Below are 21941 nucleotides of genomic sequence, written 5' to 3'. Positions count from 1 at the left end.
AAAATGTGTGTCACAATTTACAAAACTTTCATGGGTGTGCAATATTTTGCATAGTTTTCTTAGTTCAGCATACAATCAATGAGCAGAGCACACAAAAAGTGTTTTTTTTAAGAAAGTGTATATATTTTAATGTATTTCCTAGTAACTTGTGAACTTTCATGCAATTAAATTTGCTTACAATTTCAGAATGTAAAAAATAGCCAACAAGGCCACAGACCTGTACAACTCAATGTATACCAGTCCACTGTGGGATCTGCAGGTCAAATTAATAGAAATCTGACTTAATTTGAATCTTTTTTTTATTTCTCTGACATCCCTATTGCACCCTATTTCAGATAATCCATAGATTTCTCTCCCCCGTATCACTGGACTTCAGAAGGCAGAAGGGAACATTTCTTTGTTTAATATCTTTTTCCCCCCCAGTCATGCTCCAGAATCCAATGAGTTACTTTAAGCAAGCCTGGGCCTGGGCGTGCCAGGATTTTTATTGTTTTCTTTGAACAGGGGACTGCGCAGGGGCAACTTCAAGCTTTCAGGGGCCCTCAGGCAAGGCACCATCAGTTGCCCCTTTGCCTGGAAGAGGTGGGCTGTGCAAACCCAACTCTCTATGCTGCTTCTGATCTTATAGAATCATAGAATTATAGGGTTCAAAGGGGCCTACAAGGCCATCAAGTCCAACCCCCTGCTTAATGCAGGAAGCCTGATTCCCAGGCAGTTGCTCATCCAAGTACTAACCAGGGCTGACCCTGCTTAGCTTCTGAGATCAGATGAGATCAGGCACATCCAGCCCTTTGCTCTTCTTGGGCTCTCCATGCAAAGTGAGAATGCTGGCGCTCCTGGTAAAATGGGCCCTTGACTAGTCTTGGGCCCTTGGCAAATACCCAACCTTGCCACACGCATGAGGAATGAAGCATGACCATATGGCGTAACATAAATGGAAAGTCCTGTTTGATTCAGAAGAGGCTTGCCATGTGGCATGGAGTGCATTTGAGTTACACTAGTTTAACCTCTCCTTAGGTGCATGATGGAACTAGTGCAGTTCTTTGGATCCCACCAGTAAGTAATATCAATATCAATTATGTATGTATCCAATAAGGGCAATGGGTAATTATTAGTCTTATTCAAAGGCTCAGTCTTGGGTCTTCAGGGATAGCAAATAGTTCTAAGTAATTAGGAAAAGGAGTTGTGGGAATTACAAGCTATACTTAAGATACTTCAGCATTAATCAATTACTTTCTACAGCTAAGAGATGCTGTAAATTAAAATTGCGTGTGACTGAAGGAAGACTAGCATCCTTTGGGACATGTAAAATGGCAATAAAAAAAAGACAATTGCACGATAACTGAATCAATATTAGGCTATTTCCTGAATGCAGGATTACAGGTATTACAATGAAAATTTCAGCTTTGTTTACTTTCTAAAACAAACATTGCACCCTTTTGCCCCCTCCTTCTTCTCCTCATCTTCCATCTCCTCCCCTGTGATGGCATGAATTGCATCAAATGGGTCGTATATAATGAAAGGGCTGTAGGGGGACTTCTGTTCTTCCCTCTTAGCCACCATGGGGCTAAGGTTAGCCAGCCTTTTGACACTATGGCTGGCCACTTGCTATGCAACTGAAATTAAGAAAGGTAAGATTTTTAAGGGTGATGGTGTGGAATTCTTCAGTGGGGAAGCCTGAGGAATATTCATTGGCTGTTGTGATGTGCCACAACTAAGAGCTCCCAATTGTGCAGCTAGTTAAGGGCTTTTGAGGATATGGAAAGTATATTGTTTGGTGAACACTGGTGCTCCTGCTCTCTGGGATTGTAAAAAAAATATTCTGGGTGATGTGAACTAATATGCTAGCAATATTAAGGCATTGTGGTTCCCCTCTCAGGGTATTTGTAATAGGGAGAGAAAGAGGTTGCATTAGATTACCTTGGTGGCCCCCTTCACCACTATAGTGCTGATCTGGAATTACCTATTCAAGTTCAAATGTCAAGGACCTGCAAAAGGAATAGAACATTCTTTCTCTGGAAAGGAAAATTAAGCAACCCTATTATGTATGATAATCTTGTGGCATATTTGATGGAAGGAACTTATATTGGTTTTTAATAAATATAGTTAGAAAATTCTGTATGAGTAGCAGCAACTTTACTGGAAATGCTTCAGCAATTTTGCATGGCCTATGCCATCCTGATGGGCAAATGAATAAATCATAGTGACAGAAATCACATCATTGCTGCATTAATGGGCAGCACACAAACTATTGCCCCAAAGGTGCCTACGTTTCATGGATTTGTGACTTTGCTATACCAGCAATCCCAGTCGGGAATATTTGCGCACCTTTTACATGGTGTAAGTCTACACATTGCTTGAGATGTTGCAATCAGTAATTGTAATGATGAAATACTGACATTTCAATAGAACATTTGATACTGGTGACCTCTTCCCCTTCAGAGCCTCTTTGGATTTTATGGTTTATTTTTACTGAATTGTGTAAGTGTCATTCTCCATGATTGCACTTAATGGTTACTTTGTTCTCATTCTTCATCACTTCAGGAAGAAGTCCTAACCACGGCCAATATGTCTGCAGTACCTGGGGGAACAACCACTTCAAAACTTTTGACGGTGATTTTTACCAGTTTCCTGGTGTCTGTGATTATAACTTTGCTTCTGACTGCCGAGAGTCTTATAAAGAGTTCTCTGTCCATATTCAACGTGAACTGAATGACCAAGGGCACCCTGACATCCAATATGTTCTTGTCACAATTAAGGATATTGCAATCTACCTCACTCACAAGATGGTTGTGGTGGATGGGAAAATGTAAGTTCCTCTGATAATATTATGCTTCCAAGGGATGAAACCTTATGTTCTCAGCCACGAATCTTCACAGAATGCTTATAGTATTAATTGTTGTACAGTCTAAAAACTTCCATCAATCAAAATAAGCTTGAGGGAATTGCATTTTGTAGAAACCCAAATCATATATCCAAAAGATATATAGTGTAACTACTGAAATTTTGCCTTAAGCAAAGTTTGATGAGAATTTGGAGTTCTTCGGGTGAAACATCTGCGGGATTTCAAGGAAAGTCAAAATGGGTTTTAATAAGAGTAATGTCACTTCTTAAGGGGTTCTATATATCCCCTGGTTGTTGTGAGGTTTCATCTAAAACAAAATTTGGAGTGAATTTGAACATTGTTGTTCAGGCAAAACACCTGAAAAATTTCAAAGGAAGGCAAAAGAGTGTCAATAATTTCTTGGGGGATGTACAAATAATGTTATACATTCCTCAGTATAGGTCTTGTCCACTCTCCCTGTGACATTATTTTCTGCAATTTTTATCAGGCCAGAGCATAATAACCACACAGAAGATCTTCCGCTTGTTGGAAAATGATATAATTCCATTATTATTGTGAATAATTTCCCTAGTGCTACTATGACAAATGTGCACTACGTTGTTGTCCTATCTTGCTTAGTAGCCCAAAAGGTGCAAAACACCATTATCAACAACCAATGGAAATTATTATTTGAGCAAGGTACAAAACTGAAAAATCAATATTTATGATATACGACATTTATAATAGACAGGGGCCTGGTGTCCAGGGTTGTTAAAATACTAATATATTTCCATGGTTGTTGTCTCTGGTATCTTTCACCTATAGCGCAACCTCCTTTATTTGTTTTTGGTTCATCTTGTTCATCCTCACAAAGTTGCTTTGAAATAAAACATTATAATGCCAACTTACAGATAGGGAGGTGAAGCTGAGAAACAGTGGCTCACCCAAGTGAGTCCATGTTCATGCCGGGATTTCTATGGAGGCCACTTTCAGATCCAAGTCCACCACTCAACCACATTGGTTCTCCATTGAGGGCAATGACCATTTTGGTCATTGCCTTGACTCTGTATGTCTTGACTCCCCCATATTTCACTATATGCACTGAGCACATCCTCAGATGCAGTTAAGAGATTCTGTCTTATGCTTCGATAGGCAGTACAAGAGTTCATACTGCATATGAAGTGGGAAGACAAGAGGGACCCAACAGCAGCTGTCTTGGTGTGTTAATTCCATGGGAAAATGACCCATTAAGCGGGCAATCCTATATATATTTAGACAGAAAAAAATCATACAATTCCCAGATGCTGGGAGCTGTAGGACTTTTTTCTGTGTAAACATGGATACGGTTGAGCCCTTAGCCAGTGGATGGGCTAATTTTGCTTGGCTCTTGTAAATTCAAGTTGTTTTTCCAGCCCTAGCATAGCTGAATCATGATTCTTCTTCTTCTTCTTGAAGTAGTAATTTGCAGTGTGGATGACATTCCTCACCAGATTATGGCACTTGAAATCCATGCCAAATGTTGGGTAATGGGCTTAAGAAGATATATCCCTTCTCATAATGAATGTTCATATTTTCCTTTTTCTGTAATGTGACCTGTTGCACTATACGTAGGTTAATTAACATTTTAATCTGCAACAATGCCTCTGCAATGAGTAAAACCATTACTTATACAATATTACCTATACAGTTACCTATAAAGTAGGTAAATCTGTAGTAAGTCCTTGCTCAGGAAATATGACCCAATATTGGGTAGCAAGAACTCTGCCTAAAGTGCTCCTCAGTTAAAATCGAGAGGTATGCTGGGAGGTCCACCCACCAAGCATCCCCCCCCACCTCACAATTCCATTCATTCTAAAGGGGATTTAAAAGCACACAATCCCTATCCCAGACTGAGTCTGTAATCGGCAAAGGTCTAATACCGCTGCACCATTCCAGCCTTGCTGTGCATACAAATCTGTTCTGTAGCTACAGAGCTGAATTTAAATGGCATCTTCCCACTTTTCCCTGATTTTTGGGAAGCCTTTTATTGCATACACTATGGAGGCCTTCAATTTAATCTATTGTTGGGCAACATGATGCGATATAATCATTTCGGTAAGTAAATGGATAAGGTAGAGGGGAAAGGGTATGGAAAAGATACCTCAAAGTTAACTAGTTATAATAAGCAATAGTGACACTGCGAGGCTTTTGTTATGCACTCGTGATTGCTCACTCATGGTAGTTTGCGGGTCCTTTACATGACACTGCCATTCTCCAGGGCCTCTTCCATGCTTTGCAACCATTATCACTCTTTTTTCTTAAGGAGGAAAGTCTGGTTTTGTTGAGAAATGGGGGAATGAGAGTCTCATGTAATTGTGCAATTGTGCAATCATGTAATTGTGCTATACCGCAGCACCATCTAGTGGTTGTCTAATGAATCATAGAATCATAGAATGGTAGGATTGGAAGGGGCCTACAAGACCATCAAGTCCAACCCCCTGCTCAGTGCAGGTATCCAAGTCAAAGCATCCCTGAAACATGGTTGTCCAGCCTCATCTTGAATGCCTCCAGTGTGGGAGAGCCCACCACCTCCCTAGGTAATTGGTTCCATTGTCATGTTGCTCTAACAGTCAGGAAGTTTTTCCTGATGTTCAGCCGGAATTTGGCTTCCTGTAACTTGAGCCCATTATTCCATGTCCTGCACTCTGGGATGATCAAGAAGAGATCCTGGCCTTCCTCTCTGTGACAACCTTTCAAGTACTTGAAGAGCACTGTCATATCTCCCCGCAGTCTTCTCTTCTCGAGGCTAAGCATGCTCAGGTCTTTCAGTCTCTCTGCATAGAGCTTTGTTTCCAGTCCTCTGATCATCTTCATTGCCCTCCTCTGACCCTCTCCAGTTTGTCTGCATCCTTCTTAAAGTGTGGTGCCCAGAACTGGACACAGTACTCAAGATGAGGCCTAACCAGCACTGAGTAGAGGGGAACTAGCTCTTAACGTGATTTGGAAGCTATACTTCTATTAATGCAGCCCAAAACAGCATTTGCCTTTTTTGCAGCCACATCACATTGTTGGCTCATATTCAGCTTGTGATCTACCACGCATAGAAAGATACGGAAACATATAGAAAAGTAGAGAAAGAAAACCCCCAGGAAAAAAGCATGAGTAAAGGTTGTTGTTTATTCGGTCAGTTGCTTTCGACTCTTCATGACTTCATGGACCAGCCCACGCCAGAGTTTCCTGTCAGCCGTCGCCACCCCCAGCTCCCCCAAGGTCGAGTCCGTCACCTCCAGAATATCATCCATATGAATAAAGGAGCCGATCTTAATTCTGCAAAGAAATAGGAAGCAGAAGCCTCAGCAAAAGTGCAGGATAAAAGCCTCATGTAGAAATGCCCTGTAAGATCTAAAATTTATTGGAAAATTTCTGATAGAAACAGCTGCGGGGAAAATAGCACCTCTTACATTCACAAGTAAAATTTGACCATTCATTTTCCTAGATGAACATTTAAATTTGAATGCCAAAAAAACTGAGAGAAACCTGGCAATGTTAATAGAATATGAATGATGTTCTCCTTTGTTTTGCATATTCATATTAACTTTAGGCAGGATGTAATTCCACTTAAATTCATGTCTAGCATACTGAAAAAAAGTAGGTGTTGGGAAGATGTGAAGTTTGTAAGATAGGCTGAAGACAGAATGGAAATCCTCACCAAATTCTACAAATGTCCCCCCACCCCTAACATTTGAGATGCTGCCTGCAATGGAATCTAACAAAAAACTCTGTGTGACTTCCTTCTCTATAGCGCAAGGACTCCATATTATAGCTCTGGTCTTTTGATTGAGAAGAATGATATATATAGCAAAGTCTACTCCAGAGTGGGCCTGATTCTGATATGGAACAGAAAAGATGCCTTAATGGTATGTGCAGCCTTCCGCTTCTGTTGGGATACTTTGATATAGCTTTTATGGCTCAGGGCCAGAACACATGAGAGACTGATTACTTCCCCATGTCCCTCTCTAGTGGATGATATGTTCACCCAAGAGTACCTGCTGGAGTGAGCACACCACTCGAAAGCAAGGGAAAGTAGAGAAGCGTTTTCAGTGGCTGCTCCAACAACTGAGGAACTCCTTTTCTCTGAATGTCCTCTAGAACAGGAGAGTTGAAGCTTTTTCATGCTCAAGGACTGAATTAAATTTCAGAGAAGCCCTTGGGGGCTGTATTCCAGTGGTGGGTAGGGCCAAAGGCAAAAGGGCTAGGCCGAAATACCAAACATACCCCCAATACCAGCACATTTTTGCTTAAAGCTCTAATTACTAAAAACTAAGCATTAGTGGAGGCATTTCAACCTTTTTGAACGGGGAAAACTGTGCAAAGGCCGGGAGATGACCAAACTGTCAGCAGTCAGGGGAAAGGGATTGGAGCCAGGAAAAGGGGGCTTGGCCATCTGGGGAACTCAGGAGGGCTGGATTGGGACCCCACTTTAGCTGGTTTTGTCCTGCAGGCCTGAGGTTCAACACCTTTACTCTAGAGGATGAGCCCCACTCAGTTCCAGGAGAGCTGAGTATCCCGACGGTCTGACTCAATGCAAGGCAGCTCTTTATCATGCTTTGCTACAATAGTTGAGATGAACTTTCTGGTTTTGCTGTTTCAATTTAGGTTGAGCTTGATGCCAGCTTTAAAAACCATACATGTGGTCTTTGTGGGGATTATAATGGCCTTCAGATCTACAATGAATTTATCTCTAATGGTAAGTGGAACAACACTATAGAGAAATGCCTTCTTCAATGGAAGAATATGAAAACTTTAAATGAAGATATGACAGTCAAGCAGTAGTTTATGATACTGGGCTGTTAGAAATGCACATGGAGATTTTAGATATAGATATAGATACACCCCCGCGCCGCCCCAGGAAATTGGTTCACAAGAGTGAAATGAATTCTATAGTAACAAAAGCATTCTTAATTTTGAACCATATCAACAATATCATTTAAAGGCAGTATTTTGTTCATGAGGTCAGGGTGGCTTATGTTCTTCCAGATATTCTTCTAGATAACATATAAATGCAGGAATGATTAATGGAGCTCACTTTACAGACTGTAAAAACAAATCACTTCCAATAAATCTCAATTAGAGTCTGAAGATTCATGAATTCTCCCATCAGCATGAATTCAACGTGTAGAAAACGTTCAAACTTTCTCATGCTTCAATAAATATTTGCATGTATGACCCCCCCCAAAGTGGCTTGATTTAAATCTTTTAAAAGGTTTAAGTAGTCCATGGTATGTGAATGTACCATGCAATGTGGAGTTGTGGTTCTAATCCTTGTTAGTGATTGTGAGAGCAAACTAGGGTGGTGTATATTCTATGTAACTGGAATAACACCACATGATTTTTTCTCAGCAGTCCTAGATCATCTGCTTTCTATGTTTTTCCCAAAAGTATAGCACTGAAAATCAACTGACATCTGGAATCTTGCAGATCCAACATATTCATTACTAACATTACTAACCAAGATGCCAGGAATCATAAGCTAAAAAGGAAGACAATTACCATTCAGATACTTATTTGTTTAAATATGCGTTTGGTGCCTCTAAAGATGCTGTTCACTCTTTCTCATAGGATTGAACTACAACCCAATCACATTTGGAAACCTACAGAAGATTAATAACCCCCAAACAGTATGTGAAGACCCTGATGAGACACATCCTGTCGAACTCTGCAACCAGCATGTAAGTCTCAGCATCTTGAACAGTACATACCAGAAATGGAGATATCAGTCTCTTTTAGCGGAATAGCAAGTGTGACTGAGTTGTGCAACCACTTGTGAGCTTTAGGATGCACCCAGTTCATTCTTGGTGTGAAAGTGGAAGTCAGAGGACAGGGGCTGGACTCGCTGGCCTTGTAGGCCCCTTCCAACCCTACTGTTCTGTGGTTCTATGGAAGGAAGAAGGATCGGCTCTGTGTGGGGCCAGGTTTCTGTGCAAAGCATGACACTCCCTTGTGCTCTGCAGAGTGTTGGGAAGCCAAGCAAGCTTTGTATGTGTAGCATGCATCTCACAACCTTTGTCAATCTGGTGGCCGCTAGATGGACTACAACTCCCATCATCCCCGGGGTCCAAAACATCTGGAAGGTGCCAGGTTAGAGCAGGCTGATCTAAGTGGATGTACTGACATCCCTAAGGATCTTCAAGACAAATGGTGCCCTTACATCAGGGGTGGGCAGAAGGTAGATCACCAGATGTTTTGGACTTCATCTCTCATATGACCCTGCCAGCATAGCCGATGGTCAGGATTCTGGGAGGTGACGTTCAAAACATCTGGAGATCTACCTTCTGTCCACCCCTGCCTTAGATTCTCTAATAAGGAGAGGACCAAAGCTTAAGTCATTGGACAGTGCATGACAGAGACAATCATGATGGGGTCACTCACATCATGAATTGTCTGCAATCCAGATATTATAAAAAGATGTTTTAAGTGTAATGGCCAGATTTCCCAGTGTTACATATGTAATGTTAAGGAACTAAACCATATGTAGCTGATGTCACTTCTAAGTGACTACTTCCCAGAGGCCCTAGCTGAGCTCCAGCAGTTTTTAGCGCGAACAGTGGCCCATATATTATATTTCAGAAACTTGAATCCACTATTTAGGAGTGTTATTTTAACTATCTGTGTTTGTTACTTTGGCTTCTGAGGCTCCTTTGGAGAGAAAACAAACAGCGCAAAGAGCTTGAGAGACCTCTTAAACTCAACTTCCTTCTCTTTCTAGCATGATGAGTGTGAGAAGCTGCTATCTTCTCCAGCTTTTGCGGATTGTCAGTCCCGCCTTAATCTGGAACAGTATATTCAAGCTTGCATGCAGGACAGATGTGCTTGTCAGCAAGTTGAGGACTCCTTCTGCCTCTGCAGCACCATCTCAGAGTATTCGCGTCAGTGTTCCCATGCTGGTGGCAAGCCTCAGAATTGGAGGACAGCCCAACTGTGTCGTAAGTCACTAACTGGCTCATATAAGATACAATCAGTAATGTATAACAAAGGAGGGGGGCGCTTATATAATTCAGAATTGACCGGAATGGCCCCATCCTTGATTATGGCCAATTTCCAAACAGCATTAGAGTAAGTCTTGGGATCTCATCCTGTTTTGTTGTAACTACCAATGAGAGTTTCCCCACTGATTTTGATTTAATGGAAACAAGCTTTCGATCACTGCTTTCTGCTTAGGAATTAAGGAGAACTGAAAACAAGACACTAAAAACTAAGGAAGTTGTGTGTTTAAATCCCATTTAAACTAATGAGAATTATGCTTTCAGCTGTTTGGGTTGTCTTTCTTTGGATTGCACTGTCATTACATATGTTAGCATATGTTATTTTAAAGACAGTCAGTACAAAGTGGCTACAACATCTCTCTCTCTCTCTCTCTCTCTCTCTCTCTCTCTCTCATGTGCACCACACATGTTTGATCCTTTTGAAGTTTTGTCAAACCATCTGTTAAATTTCCCTGAAAAACTGAAAATTCATTTTTTAAAAAACCCAAATGTCCATACCAAAATGTTCTATCTACTCTCCATTAAAGTAAACAATATTTTAACTGGTATTAGGCCAAGTTCCTCATTAGGGTATGTCCATTGTTTTCTCCATTAGTACATGCTTATGGGATACAGAGAGTGTTTCCTAATCAGTGTCTACTTCTTTAATTATTTTAGCTAAGTCATGTCCTGGAAACATGGTCTACATGGAAAGTGGCTCACCCTGTATGGACACCTGTTCACACCTGGAGATCAGCAGGCTATGTGAAGAGCACTATATGGATGGCTGTTTTTGCCCTGAAGGTAACAGTTTCAGGGTGGCATAGTAGATATAACAACAGGCTTAGATATGGGAATCCCAGGTTCAAATCTTTCCTTAGCTGGATGGCCATAACCAAATTGCTAACCTACCTATCAGGGTTAATGTTCCACTAGTGTTACAATGCAATTCTAAGCACACTGAGTAGGTAGCAAGCCTTGTTGAACTCAGTGTAACTTACTTCTGAATAAACAAGGTTATAATTGGTTTAAAAGAGGGTGCACTGAGCTCCTTTGGGAATGTGTGAGATACAAATGTTACAGATAAATTAAAATATTTGTCAGGCTTAGGCCAGAGGTGATTGCTTCCCTTAGAAAAGCTAGCCATCTTCTGTTAGAAGCCATCACTCACCTCATCCTCTATACTCTTGTACTAATCTCAGACATTAGCTTGGGGGTTGTGCTGAGAATTTACTTCCTTCAGGAGTTCTTCCTGCCTGGGTAGTGGATTAAATCCCTCTTGGTACAATGGGACTTCCTTCCTAGAAAGCATGTTCAGCCTTAGTTTTCATTAACTATGAGCATATTTTTTTTTGCAGGCACAGTATATGATGACATCACTGGGAAAGGCTGTGTGCCCACAAGCCAGTGTTACTGTAAACTTCATGGGAAGCTATTTTCTCCTGGTCAAAACATCACCAATGAGTGTGAAAACTGGTAAGGAATCCTGGACAGCAGCAGCCGCTCTGAGAGTAATTTTGGGCAGAGCATGCTATTTCAGAGAAGACACATTAGAATCAAAGAATGGACAGTCCTGTGAATGTCACCTTGATTAATCCTTCCCACTATCTGGTGCCTTCATATCCATTAGCTCATTATAATTTTATGCTAAAACACACCAAACTTGATCAAGTTAGCTGGGCATGTTCCATATTAGAAAGAGAGGCAAAAATTGCCCAGCATCACCACTTAGTCCAGAATGAGGGAGAATGATTGACTCTGAGTATGAAAGCAAAATCGAAGCTCTAATTTCAAAATATCCTCCCAGAAAAGTTCTTGAGGTTGTTGGTGGGTTCATTTGTTTGGTTTTTGGTGGTGCCATTTTACAGTACAGCACAAATAACTTTATGGCTTGCTGAATCTTGAATAATTTGAAAGGGATGTTGGCTAGGTTCACACAACATGACAAGCCAGAGTACAGGTTGAATATGGGTTGAGTGTGGGTTGTCACTGAACTGTGGGTTGTTGTTGAATGTGCGTTGCTGTGTTGTGCGAACCCAGCTGCGCTAACAAACCATGATTTTTTAACCATGAATCACCCATGAAGAGAACTCATGGTTTGTTGCTGGGTTGTGAACTGTGGACAACCCACAGTCAACCCCTACTCAACTCATACACTGGCTCATCTTGTTGTGTGACCCAGATCATTATCAGGTAGGAAACACTCTGAACTGATTTCCATATACACTTACTGTAGCGCCACTGTGTATGAAGATATTTTCAGTACAATTACTCAGCTTGTATGTCGTGTGCCCATCTTTTGATTCCTTATTTTGTCTGTATTCACAGCACTTGTGTATCAGGTAGATGGATATGCCAGGACTTACCCTGTCCAAGTACATGCGCACTGGAGGGCGGAGCTCACATTACTACCTTTGATGGGAAGAAGTATACCTTCCATGGAGACTGCTACTATGTGCTGACCAAGGTATATGTGCCAGACGTTTCTAGTCCAATGAAAGAAAGTGTGCTAAACAAAACTAATTCCCCAGTGAATTTCCTATGTTTTTGAGATAGGAGGCTGAGAGGGTGGCCCATGTCCAGATACCAGAGCATTCAAAACGTACACTAGCTGCCATAGTGCTCATTATATGGGTTTGGTGATTATGGGTTTGTTTGTGACAAAATAAATAATTCATACAGTTTGTATGAAACAGATGTAAACTCAGCTATTGCAATTTTTTCTCTCAAGGATTTTGGTGAAGAACAATTGTCCTAGTCTATTTCCCATCCTTGTCCAGTCTGTCTTGCTTCTGTATTAATCTGTATCAATCTATGATAGGCTTTATAAAATCAGCTCAGAAATTCATGTTTAAATGAATTTAAGGATGAGCCTGTTGGGGAAAAAGAGATCGGAATCCTAATTCAATACCACAAACATGGTTGAATACATAGGGATTCAAATGCAGACTTTTAAGAGCTAACCTGTTTAAATAACAATCTCTAAATATATTTTCTCTCAAGACATGCATTTCTATATGTATTTTCTACCCAAATATGCATTTCTATACATATTTATTATCTTTAAAATGTATTTTGATACATATTTTGAGCCAAGAAGTGTATTGATACATTCAGGAATAGAGACAGACAAATTTGTCAGGTTTGCTTTTCCCTGCATTCAAATTTTTTACGTCTTAAGTTCTTCTGTTTTGAATATGAAGAATTTTGTAAATTTTGGTAAATTCTTACAAAAACTGAAATGATGTGAAATTCTCATCCATCTGCACCATCCAAATTCAGTGGATACATGGAGAGAACCGTGTCGTACCTGCCTCCCACCCACGTAGATGCTAAAGATGATGAGCCTGTTGGGAAAAAAGAGATCGGAATCCTAATTCAGTACCACAAACATAGGGATTCAAATGCAGACTTTTAAGAGCTAAGCAGTCAGATTCACCCAACCATAGGCTTGGTTGGGTGAATCTGTCAGTCTTGGTTTCTCCTACATTTGGATTTCTTAAATGTCAAATTCTTTTTGTCCCAGAGAACTTTGCAAATGTTGGTAAATTCTTATCCAAACTGAAATGAAATTCTCACCCACTGCTATTCAGGAAGGGTGAAACCTAGTGGCTAAATCATTTCTGATCTGCATATTCATCCAGGAGATGCAGATCAGCTCAGTTCATATCGAAATTACGAAGATCAAAGTCGCCAAGTGTCCTAAATTGTGTATGCCTACACTGTGAAAGTGCTACCAAAAAATATAACCCTTTTCCTGTTCCTTATTCTGATCCATACCCCTCATCAGCTGGCTTTTTTGGTGATCTACCCAATCCTATGATTAGTTTTACCTGCTGTGGTGCAAGCAGAATTACAGCTAAAGAACTACATCCTCTGCACGGGACAGTTTGGCGCTCTTTGCCTCTAAATGTCACTGTAGTATAAATCTTCTTAACCCAGCTTCTTTGCTAGCTTATTTTTGCACTGGACCTACATGATGGAGCCATCCTGGCAGTCCTTTGGGTACAGCGCAAGTTGGGATGTGCAAACCCACCCCAGCTTGGGTTTTCCTGGCGCCTGCTGAAGCACTGCCCCCACTCGCCCTCCAGACCCGCGCTTGAGCCCCCATGAGCTTGGCAAGTCACCCGCGCTCACCCCGGGCCTGTCTGGCGAGCATCCACCATTTTGCCACTTTTTTTTTTTTACAAAAAAAGGGAGCTTAAAAGCATATTTTAAGATGCACAGTTTGGGGCTGGGAAATATGCAAAAAATTAGAGGGTTGGGGTGAGTCTGAGAGGGCGTGAGCTGGGGCAAGCAAGGGCAGGGGCTCCATGGGTGTTGTCTGAGGGTTGCAGGTGGTGGGGGGGGGGATGGACTCCCATACCCAGTTGGGCATCTGCGACATCCCTAAGTGCAAGAGGTCACAGTTAGCTTAGCATCCTCAAGTTGTGCTTCCTAACACCAGGAGTGATGCTACCGCATCACACAGGGGCTTTACTCTCTGCAGTAGCACTGATGGCTGGTGCTGCTTTGGTACATGGCCACCTCCCAGCACTGGAACACGCAGTAAAGCATTCTTGGTGTGGGAAGCAAGCCCTGTATCCCAGCCAAGGCATCTCTACTGCCAATACAGCTGAATCCAAGATGAAGATAAAAGGTTGATTATGGGTTGTTGAGTGGGGATTTAGGGTCAGATAGTGACAGACATTTCCCTAAAGAAGGGCTAATGCTGTCCCTGAAGGAAAAAAGGGAAGCCTGTAACCTGGATTATAGAACTGGACATGATATGTAAGAGCAAAGATTGATTGCGTGTTTGGTTTAATAGCTAATTTCACTCTTTCTGTCAGACAAATCGGTTCACGGTGACCATATTAATGATTTGTTCTTCTGTAATTGCAGAGCAGTAAAAATGACACACATGCCCTCTTGGGAGAGCTGGGCCCTTGCAGTTCTACAGAAAAGCAGACATGCCTAAAGACGGTTGTTCTCTTAATAGACCACAAGCAAAATGTAAGCTTAATGTAAATAAATAATGAAGACATTCCTGTGAGTGAGTTCATCTAGGGTAGAATATCATGCCAAATAAAACTTTTGCTCATGTGTAAGAATGGTAAGATCTCTCCTTGCCCCAACACATGCACATAACTTTGCCTGACATATCTATAGATTTATTTCGATGACATATTACTTCATTTGTTTTCAGTTTGTTCTCCTTGCCCAGCCTAGCAAAAACAAAAGAAAACAATAGGTAATATATAATGATAATTATTGCCATTCCAGGAGATTCTAGTTAGTATCCAAACTTTTGAATGCTGATCCAAATGTCTGAATCACATTGAAAAATAAAGGCAAACACGGACATCCTCAACTCATTGTGTAAATAAGTGTGCTTTGCTTATCTGCGTCTCTTTTTTACACCCTCTTTAAGTCCATGCCCACGTCACCATTGCATTTTGGGCTCTGTTTGCTTTGCTTTATCTTGCTTTTACAACCCCTTTAACAGTTATATTTGTACATTGATAGTATTCTAGGTATACATAATACACATTTTAGAAGGCATCATTGCCCCACAAAAGTTCATACAAAATATTTAATGAGTTTTTCAGCACAATATTCTCGATACCTTGTACACTCAGGCATGACTCGGCTGCCCATTGCCAAAGGAAATGTGTATTCTACAGATCTAAAACAGTTCCTGACTTTTTTAGCTGTCTTGGTTCCAAACCAGGGAACCATTGAATGTGTAGTTCTATGGAAGGCTTCTTAACACAGCATTTTCAGCTCCTTCAGAAAAACATACTCTCCAGGGAACTTTCAAGGGAGTCAGGAGAGTGAAAGATGTCCCAAACTGGTTTAAAATGTGATATGTATATCTGCCCAAAGGCATTCAGTCTCACTTGATAAACATGCATCCAGTACAAATGAACTAGTTAAAAGCATCTAGATATGTGGGAATGTCACTAATGCTTCCATGAGAAACTTCACATAACTATCAAGTTTTCTAAATGGAAAAAATACACAACCCACATTGACTGCAATCCTGCGCCCAGTGATGCGTGCTTAACTCCCATTGACTTTGGTGGGAGTAAGGCTGCAACCATGTGCATGCTAACTTGGCAGTAAGCCCCTTTGAATGCAACAGGACATCCTTCCGAGGAGTCATGCAATAAAGGAGTGAGAGGCACGTGTTGGTTAACTAGGGCCACGACTTTCTAGAAACTGCCTTCCAATCCAAGAACGAGCATGCTGTCCTACAGCGTGCTCTCCATGTCCAAGCATCTGCACAGGGTCACATGTGTGTGTGCGTGTGCGCACATGTGTGCATTCATGTTCCATTGCTTAGACTCATTGGGTTACTTAAGCTGTTCCCCAAGTTCCTATACTTATTGAAGAACACTATACATATCCTACATGCCCATGCGTAAAATGGTGGGCTCCCTTTGACCACTGCAATCGTTATTGTTAATGTTCATTTAACACGATGACATTCCTGTCTTTTGAAGAAGCTAAAGTCACACTAACATAGGTCGTTTCTCTTTTCACACAGGTTGTAGTTTTCAAATCTGATGGTACTGTATTACTGAATGAGATGGAGATTCACTTGCCTCATAAAGCAGGTGAGGAAGGGAGCCATTCCCCCCACCCTTGCACTGCTTAAATTGACGGTCCCACAAATCCTTCAGATTACCTTTTTTTTTTTTTTTTTTACCCTGTTGTTATGACTCGGCTTTTGCTCTGTTTTTCAGCCAGCTTCTCAGTTTTCCAGCCATCGTCCTACTACATTATTGTACACACATACTTTGGCCTCAAGCTGCAGATCCAGCTGGCCCCAGTTATGCAGTTGTTTGCCATTGTGGATCAGTCTTCCAAGGGAATACTCCAAGGCAAGTCTGAACTTTTATTTAGCATTGAAGGAGATATTACATCAACACTAGTAACGGGGAGAGAATTTTTAGAAAAATGGAATGAAATATCTATGCCTGCCAAAAAAAGACCAAAGATCAAAGACCAAAAAGGCTACCTAATGGGTTTGTCCATAAAATGTAAGACCCTAAGGGTGCAATCTTATGCATGTTTAGACAGAAAAAAGTCCTACAACTCCCCCGCATGGAATACCTGGAGCTGTAGGGCTTTTCTTCCTGTCTAAACAGGCATGGGTTTGCACTCTAAAGGAACCGCATCTCTTCTAGACTCTTCCATGTGGTTACTGAATAGAATAATGGAATAACAGCCAAGCTATTCAGTTATTGCTTACTTAATTTATTATTTATTTATTAATAATGCTTGTACACCACTTAATATCACAACATCTCTAAGCAGTTTACATGCCAAACTATTAAATATCACTGTTAAAATACTAAATTAATAAACAGTTACAGCTACAATAAACAAAGATAGATAAGTAAAGAGAAACAATAAAAAGCCTCGGGTGGATTGGTTGAAGCAACAGGGGCTTCCTTTGCTATATCACAAGCCAGCTGCGCTGACAAGCTGGAGAAGTGGGAACACCCTTGCACTCTTGGCCTTGAACATGGTGAGCATGGGTGGTTTTCATAAAGACTGCAGAATTGAGTTGAATTTGCACCAGCAATAGAAAACAATCAAATGGGGCAGCATCATGATAAGCAATGATAAGCCAGGGAAAACTTGAGTAAACATGTACATTCTTGGGAGGTGTTTAAAATTCATCATAATTTCTGCCTCCCAAACAGCAGAGTGGGGGAGGGTATTCCAGAGGGCAGGGGCCACTGCTGAGAAGGCCCATTTTCAAGATGTCACATGGCAGCATTCTGTTGGTCATGGAATTACCAGCAAGGCCTTAAAGGTTGTCTGGGTGTATATAGGGGAAGGCAGTCTGCGAGGTACCGTGGTCCTGAGTTATTAAAGGCTTTGTATGTTAACACAACCTTGAACATGGGTCAGCAGTGAATAGGCCACCCGTGCATTTATTCTAACACAGGTGTACTGTGTATATGGCTGGGTTCCCCACTGAGCACCCTACCTGCTGCATTCTGCACTAGCTGCAGCTTCTGAACCAGGTGCAAGGGCAGCCCCATATAGAGCACATTACAGTAATCTAGTAATTGTGAGGTTATCAGTGCATGAACTACAGTCTCCAGGCTATCCCTGTCCGGTCTCCAGTGAGAAAGATGGATCCAGGAGCATCCTCAAATTACAGAGGGATTTCCCTCCTTACCATGCATTTCTCATTCTTCAGAGTTTCTGAACCTCAGTGTGTTGTTCACCCTAGTTTTGAATGTATTCATTTGGTGTTCCCATTACTGAAGAAATATCACAATAGTTTGGCACTAATAAGTCTGCTTTGGAGGTTCTCACACTGCTGGTTCAGCACTTTAGCAGTAAATTGGTATTTTGGGCAACAGTTTCCATTAAAAAGTTCTGTGTTATGTGAAGTTTTATCACAGTGTAATGGCCCCAGGCCTGTAACCAAGTCACCAATAGTTTTAGAGGGGCCTAGAGATCCATAATGTAGGGGCCGCAGTGGCTTAGTGGTTAAGACGCTGAACTGCAGAGCGGAAGGTCGGCAGGTCAGCAGTTCGAGACCCGAGTGCCGCGTGACGGACTGAGCTCCCGTCTTCAGTCCCAGCTCCTGCCAACCTAGCAGTTCGAAAGCAAGAAATTGCAAGTAGATAAATAGGTACCGCTTCGGTGGGAAAGGTAACAGCGTTCCGTGCACCTCAGTGTTCAGTCATGCCGGCCACATGACCACGGAAGGGTCTTCGGACAGCGCTGGCTCTTCGGCTTAGAAATGGAGATGAGCACCACACCCTAGAGTCGGACATGACTGGTTGGGGACACCTTTACCTTTTTTTTAGAGATCCATAATACTTTCTGCTTTGGTTCATTATTTGTGCAATTCTCTTGCTAGTGGGCCTCTTGGCTGGTAAGATGAGTCAAAGGTTGATATTGTCGCCTCAGCACATTCCATGCTAATGAGCTCTGAACCCTTTATCTTATCAGGGCCTAGGATGTGCCTGGGAAGTGAGGCTCTGTTTATGCTAAGCTACAGGTATCTGTGCTGGGAAAGTTCTGATTGCTTTCCTCCTCACCAAGCACTGTAAGTCTATGCTGGGGAAGTTGCAGATGAACACTAATTAACTCTTGCTGCTGTCATGCTGCCTCACTGCTAACATGTATGATATAAAACCCATCTTACCCCTTGGCTCGGGGTTCAGAGAAGCTGTCTGATCCAACCATTGGGTATGCCTGTGCTCCATAAGTACTCAATAAAGTCTCCTTGTAAGCAGACCTGGATCTGGCTTATCATTATCTCGGCACCTCTAAATTCTGGAAGCCCACCGCAGGGGAATACACACACTGACTTACCTATTCCACAGGTTTGCCATTTCAACCAAAAAAGCATCAGTTCAGTGAACAGTGCAGTTGCCACAAGGCATCAGGAAGGCTGATGTACCTGAGATCTACATCTTTACTTTGTGATGTGCTGGTTGGGAATTACTGCTGAATTTGAAGGGACCAGTTAGTTAGAAGCTCTCAGTCAGTGTTGTGTTGACCATTGCTTACTCTTTGTATTTTACAAACAAAGAAGGCATGACTTTCAAAACAGACACAACCAACCAACTTCTGTTGCTTTTATCAACAGGTCTTTGTGGGAATTTCAATGGAATAGAAAGTGATGATTTCAAAACATCAGGTGGATTGGTTGAAGCAACAGGGGCTTCCTTTGCTAATACCTGGAAAGCACAAGCCAGCTGCTCTGACAAGCTGGAGAAGTGGGAACACCCTTGCACTCTTAGCCTTGAACATGGTAAGTATGGGTGGTTTTCATAAAAACTTTGATGAACTGAGTTGGATTTGCACCAGCTATCTTTTAAAGCCAATATTCAGGTTCAGGTCCAATACTGAATTTGATGAGGGAAATTTTCTTTATTACTCAGGACAGCAAGTCAGTAATATATATAAATCTGTGCTAGGTCTGAGGCTTTGAACATATGACTAGCCTGCTGCTTCCTGTCACGGCCTCAAAACAAATAGAAAAGTTTCCAAAGAAATAGGAGGCAATGCTTGTGGAGATGAGGAAGAGAGACCCATTTGCCATATTATAGTTTTGAAAATGGAAGCCAGCTTGGAGTTTCCTTCAATAATATTACTTCTGCTTCTCTTTGTGGTCTTCTGACTTTTCATTCTCCTTCCAAAATGTTCAAAGACTCCAGGAAGACAAAGCTATTGAGGCTGTACAGTCCTCAGATGATGTGGGATCCAATTATGTCAATAGATATTTGCATTTAAATATAAAGGGGAGTGGTATACTGCTATAACCTCTGGACCATGTTTTCAACACATACAGTACTCATTTGGTTTCACTCTACTGTATTGTTGCGATCATCAGAATAATTTGAATACTAGGATATGACGATATGGATCATGATACATAGAAAGACTAGGGATTGGTGAGAAATTTGTTAGGTCCACATTTTAATGCAATCTCACCAAATTCTCACTTCTCAAACCTGCACAGGAACCAAAATGCAGGAATATGGCAAAATGTCCCCGAATATTGCAATGCAGTTCACATATTTAAAAAAAATGCACAAAAAGGCATATAACAGAGGGCAATCCACACAAAAATTCATACAAAAAGGAAACGTGTGTACAAAAATGTGTAAATTAGGGGAAAGTGTGTACAAAGCTGTATTATTAGAAGAGAAAATCATAACCCTCAAAATCCATATATTTAGAAGTGCCTACAAAAGTGCATATATTTGGGAAAGTGCATACAAAAAAGTGTACATTTGGATAAACGTGCCCAAGAATATGTACAAATTTTCATGGGGACTTAGCCAATTGATGTGGAAACAGAATAGAATAAACCTAACGCAAGAAAAGTGCAGATAACTGAGCAGAATTGAACATGACAGTTTTATTAATCCCTAGGAAAGACATTAAATGAATGGTTGATATGATAACAACATTTAATTTCCCCCCTTTATTGCAGAAAATTATGCTGAACATTGGTGCTCTTTATTAAAAAGTACAGAAGCTCCTTTTGCCAGATGTCATTCAGTCATTGACCCAACAGATTATTACAAGGTATGGATTTTAAGAAATAGTATATCCTTTCTTCTGACAGCCTGGTATTTTGTTGCATGGGTCTTTTCACTTTCAAGGAAGTATAATAAACAGAAGGTGGCAAAGCAAGCTCTACAGCTCTCCTCCCAATGATTTTTCGAAGTGATTGAATTACCAACATGGATGATCATGTTTCAGGCAATGTCAAGTTTCTTGCCCTTTTAGTTCAAAATAGATGAACTAAAACCACCCCATAGCAGTGAAAAGAGCAAAATAGCAGATATACAGAATACCCTGTAGGATACATAAAGAGAGAGGCCATGAGCTAGAGAGCTCTTTTTGGCATACTCAAGGCCTTGGAAATACCCTGTAGGATATATCTTTTTTGAATAGTGGACCCCCATGTCACATAATGGACCACTTCCAATAGTCACAGTATCAAACACAATTTGCTCTGTGGCATATTTGCATGTGTGTGTGTGCACAATCCCAGAAGTGCAAGCACAATGTCTCTTTGGGCAGATGGAACTGGTTGCACAGTTTTTTGGGATACTATCCATAGGCATTCCCAGATGGCAAATTAGACAGAAAAAGTCCTACAACTCCCAACATTCCCTATCCAGCATAGGAGGTCCTACAAATCCCATGCTAGATAGGAAATGTTGGGAGTTGTAGGACCTTTTTCCGTCTAAATGTACATAGAATTGCACCCTAAAACTGATTTTATTTTACTGCCCAGTATCACGTGTATGATATCCAATCCCCACAAGAGATGGGGTAACCTTCCTTTAGGGTGGCCAGCTAGCTGTTGGGGAACAGCTCATTCACAGCTTTTAAAAAATGGAATAAATAATGGGAGAAGTGCACTCCAGAGAGGGATAGGGCAATCTTGAAATGACCAGCGTCAGTATCCAGTGCTGCTGATCTGCTTAAACAACTGAGGTAGCACTAATGTAAGTGACCTCTAACACTATGCCGATAGCATCAGCTGGTGTTAATAGGTTTCTGTGGAAAACCCATTGCGTGAGCTTACACTATTGGCATAGCGCTAGAGGTCGCTTACACTAGTGCTGTGTGTAAAT

At 41.3% G+C, this 21941-nt stretch overlaps 1 protein-coding gene across 1 annotated transcript in view; it reads left to right on the top strand.

Moving 5' to 3' along the window:
* The first annotated feature begins 1561 nt into the window (after positions 1-1561).
* The window catches only part of MUC2 (mucin 2, oligomeric mucus/gel-forming), a 102100-nt gene continuing 81720 nt past the window's right edge, over positions 1562-21941 (top strand). Inside the window, exons 1-14 of the mRNA XM_084851535.1 lie at positions 1562-1631; positions 2545-2809; positions 6606-6720; positions 7460-7550; positions 8423-8532; positions 9570-9786; positions 10504-10629; positions 11184-11301; positions 12154-12292; positions 14707-14817; positions 16355-16424; positions 16554-16691; positions 19433-19597; positions 20786-20880. Coding sequence (XP_084707661.1) covers positions 1562-1631; positions 2545-2809; positions 6606-6720; positions 7460-7550; positions 8423-8532; positions 9570-9786; positions 10504-10629; positions 11184-11301; positions 12154-12292; positions 14707-14817; positions 16355-16424; positions 16554-16691; positions 19433-19597; positions 20786-20880 — 1830 coding nt within the window. The remainder of the gene's footprint in view (positions 1632-2544; positions 2810-6605; positions 6721-7459; positions 7551-8422; positions 8533-9569; positions 9787-10503; positions 10630-11183; positions 11302-12153; positions 12293-14706; positions 14818-16354; positions 16425-16553; positions 16692-19432; positions 19598-20785; positions 20881-21941) is intronic.

The sequence above is a fragment of the Heloderma suspectum genome, chromosome 1 (genome assembly GCF_057233095.1).
Source record: "Heloderma suspectum isolate Gila_16-S chromosome 1, 16-S_ref, whole genome shotgun sequence".
Taxonomy (NCBI): Eukaryota; Metazoa; Chordata; class Lepidosauria; order Squamata; family Helodermatidae; genus Heloderma; species Heloderma suspectum.
Note: the sequence above shows the minus strand (reverse complement) of the source record. Positions and strands in the feature narration are given on the sequence as shown.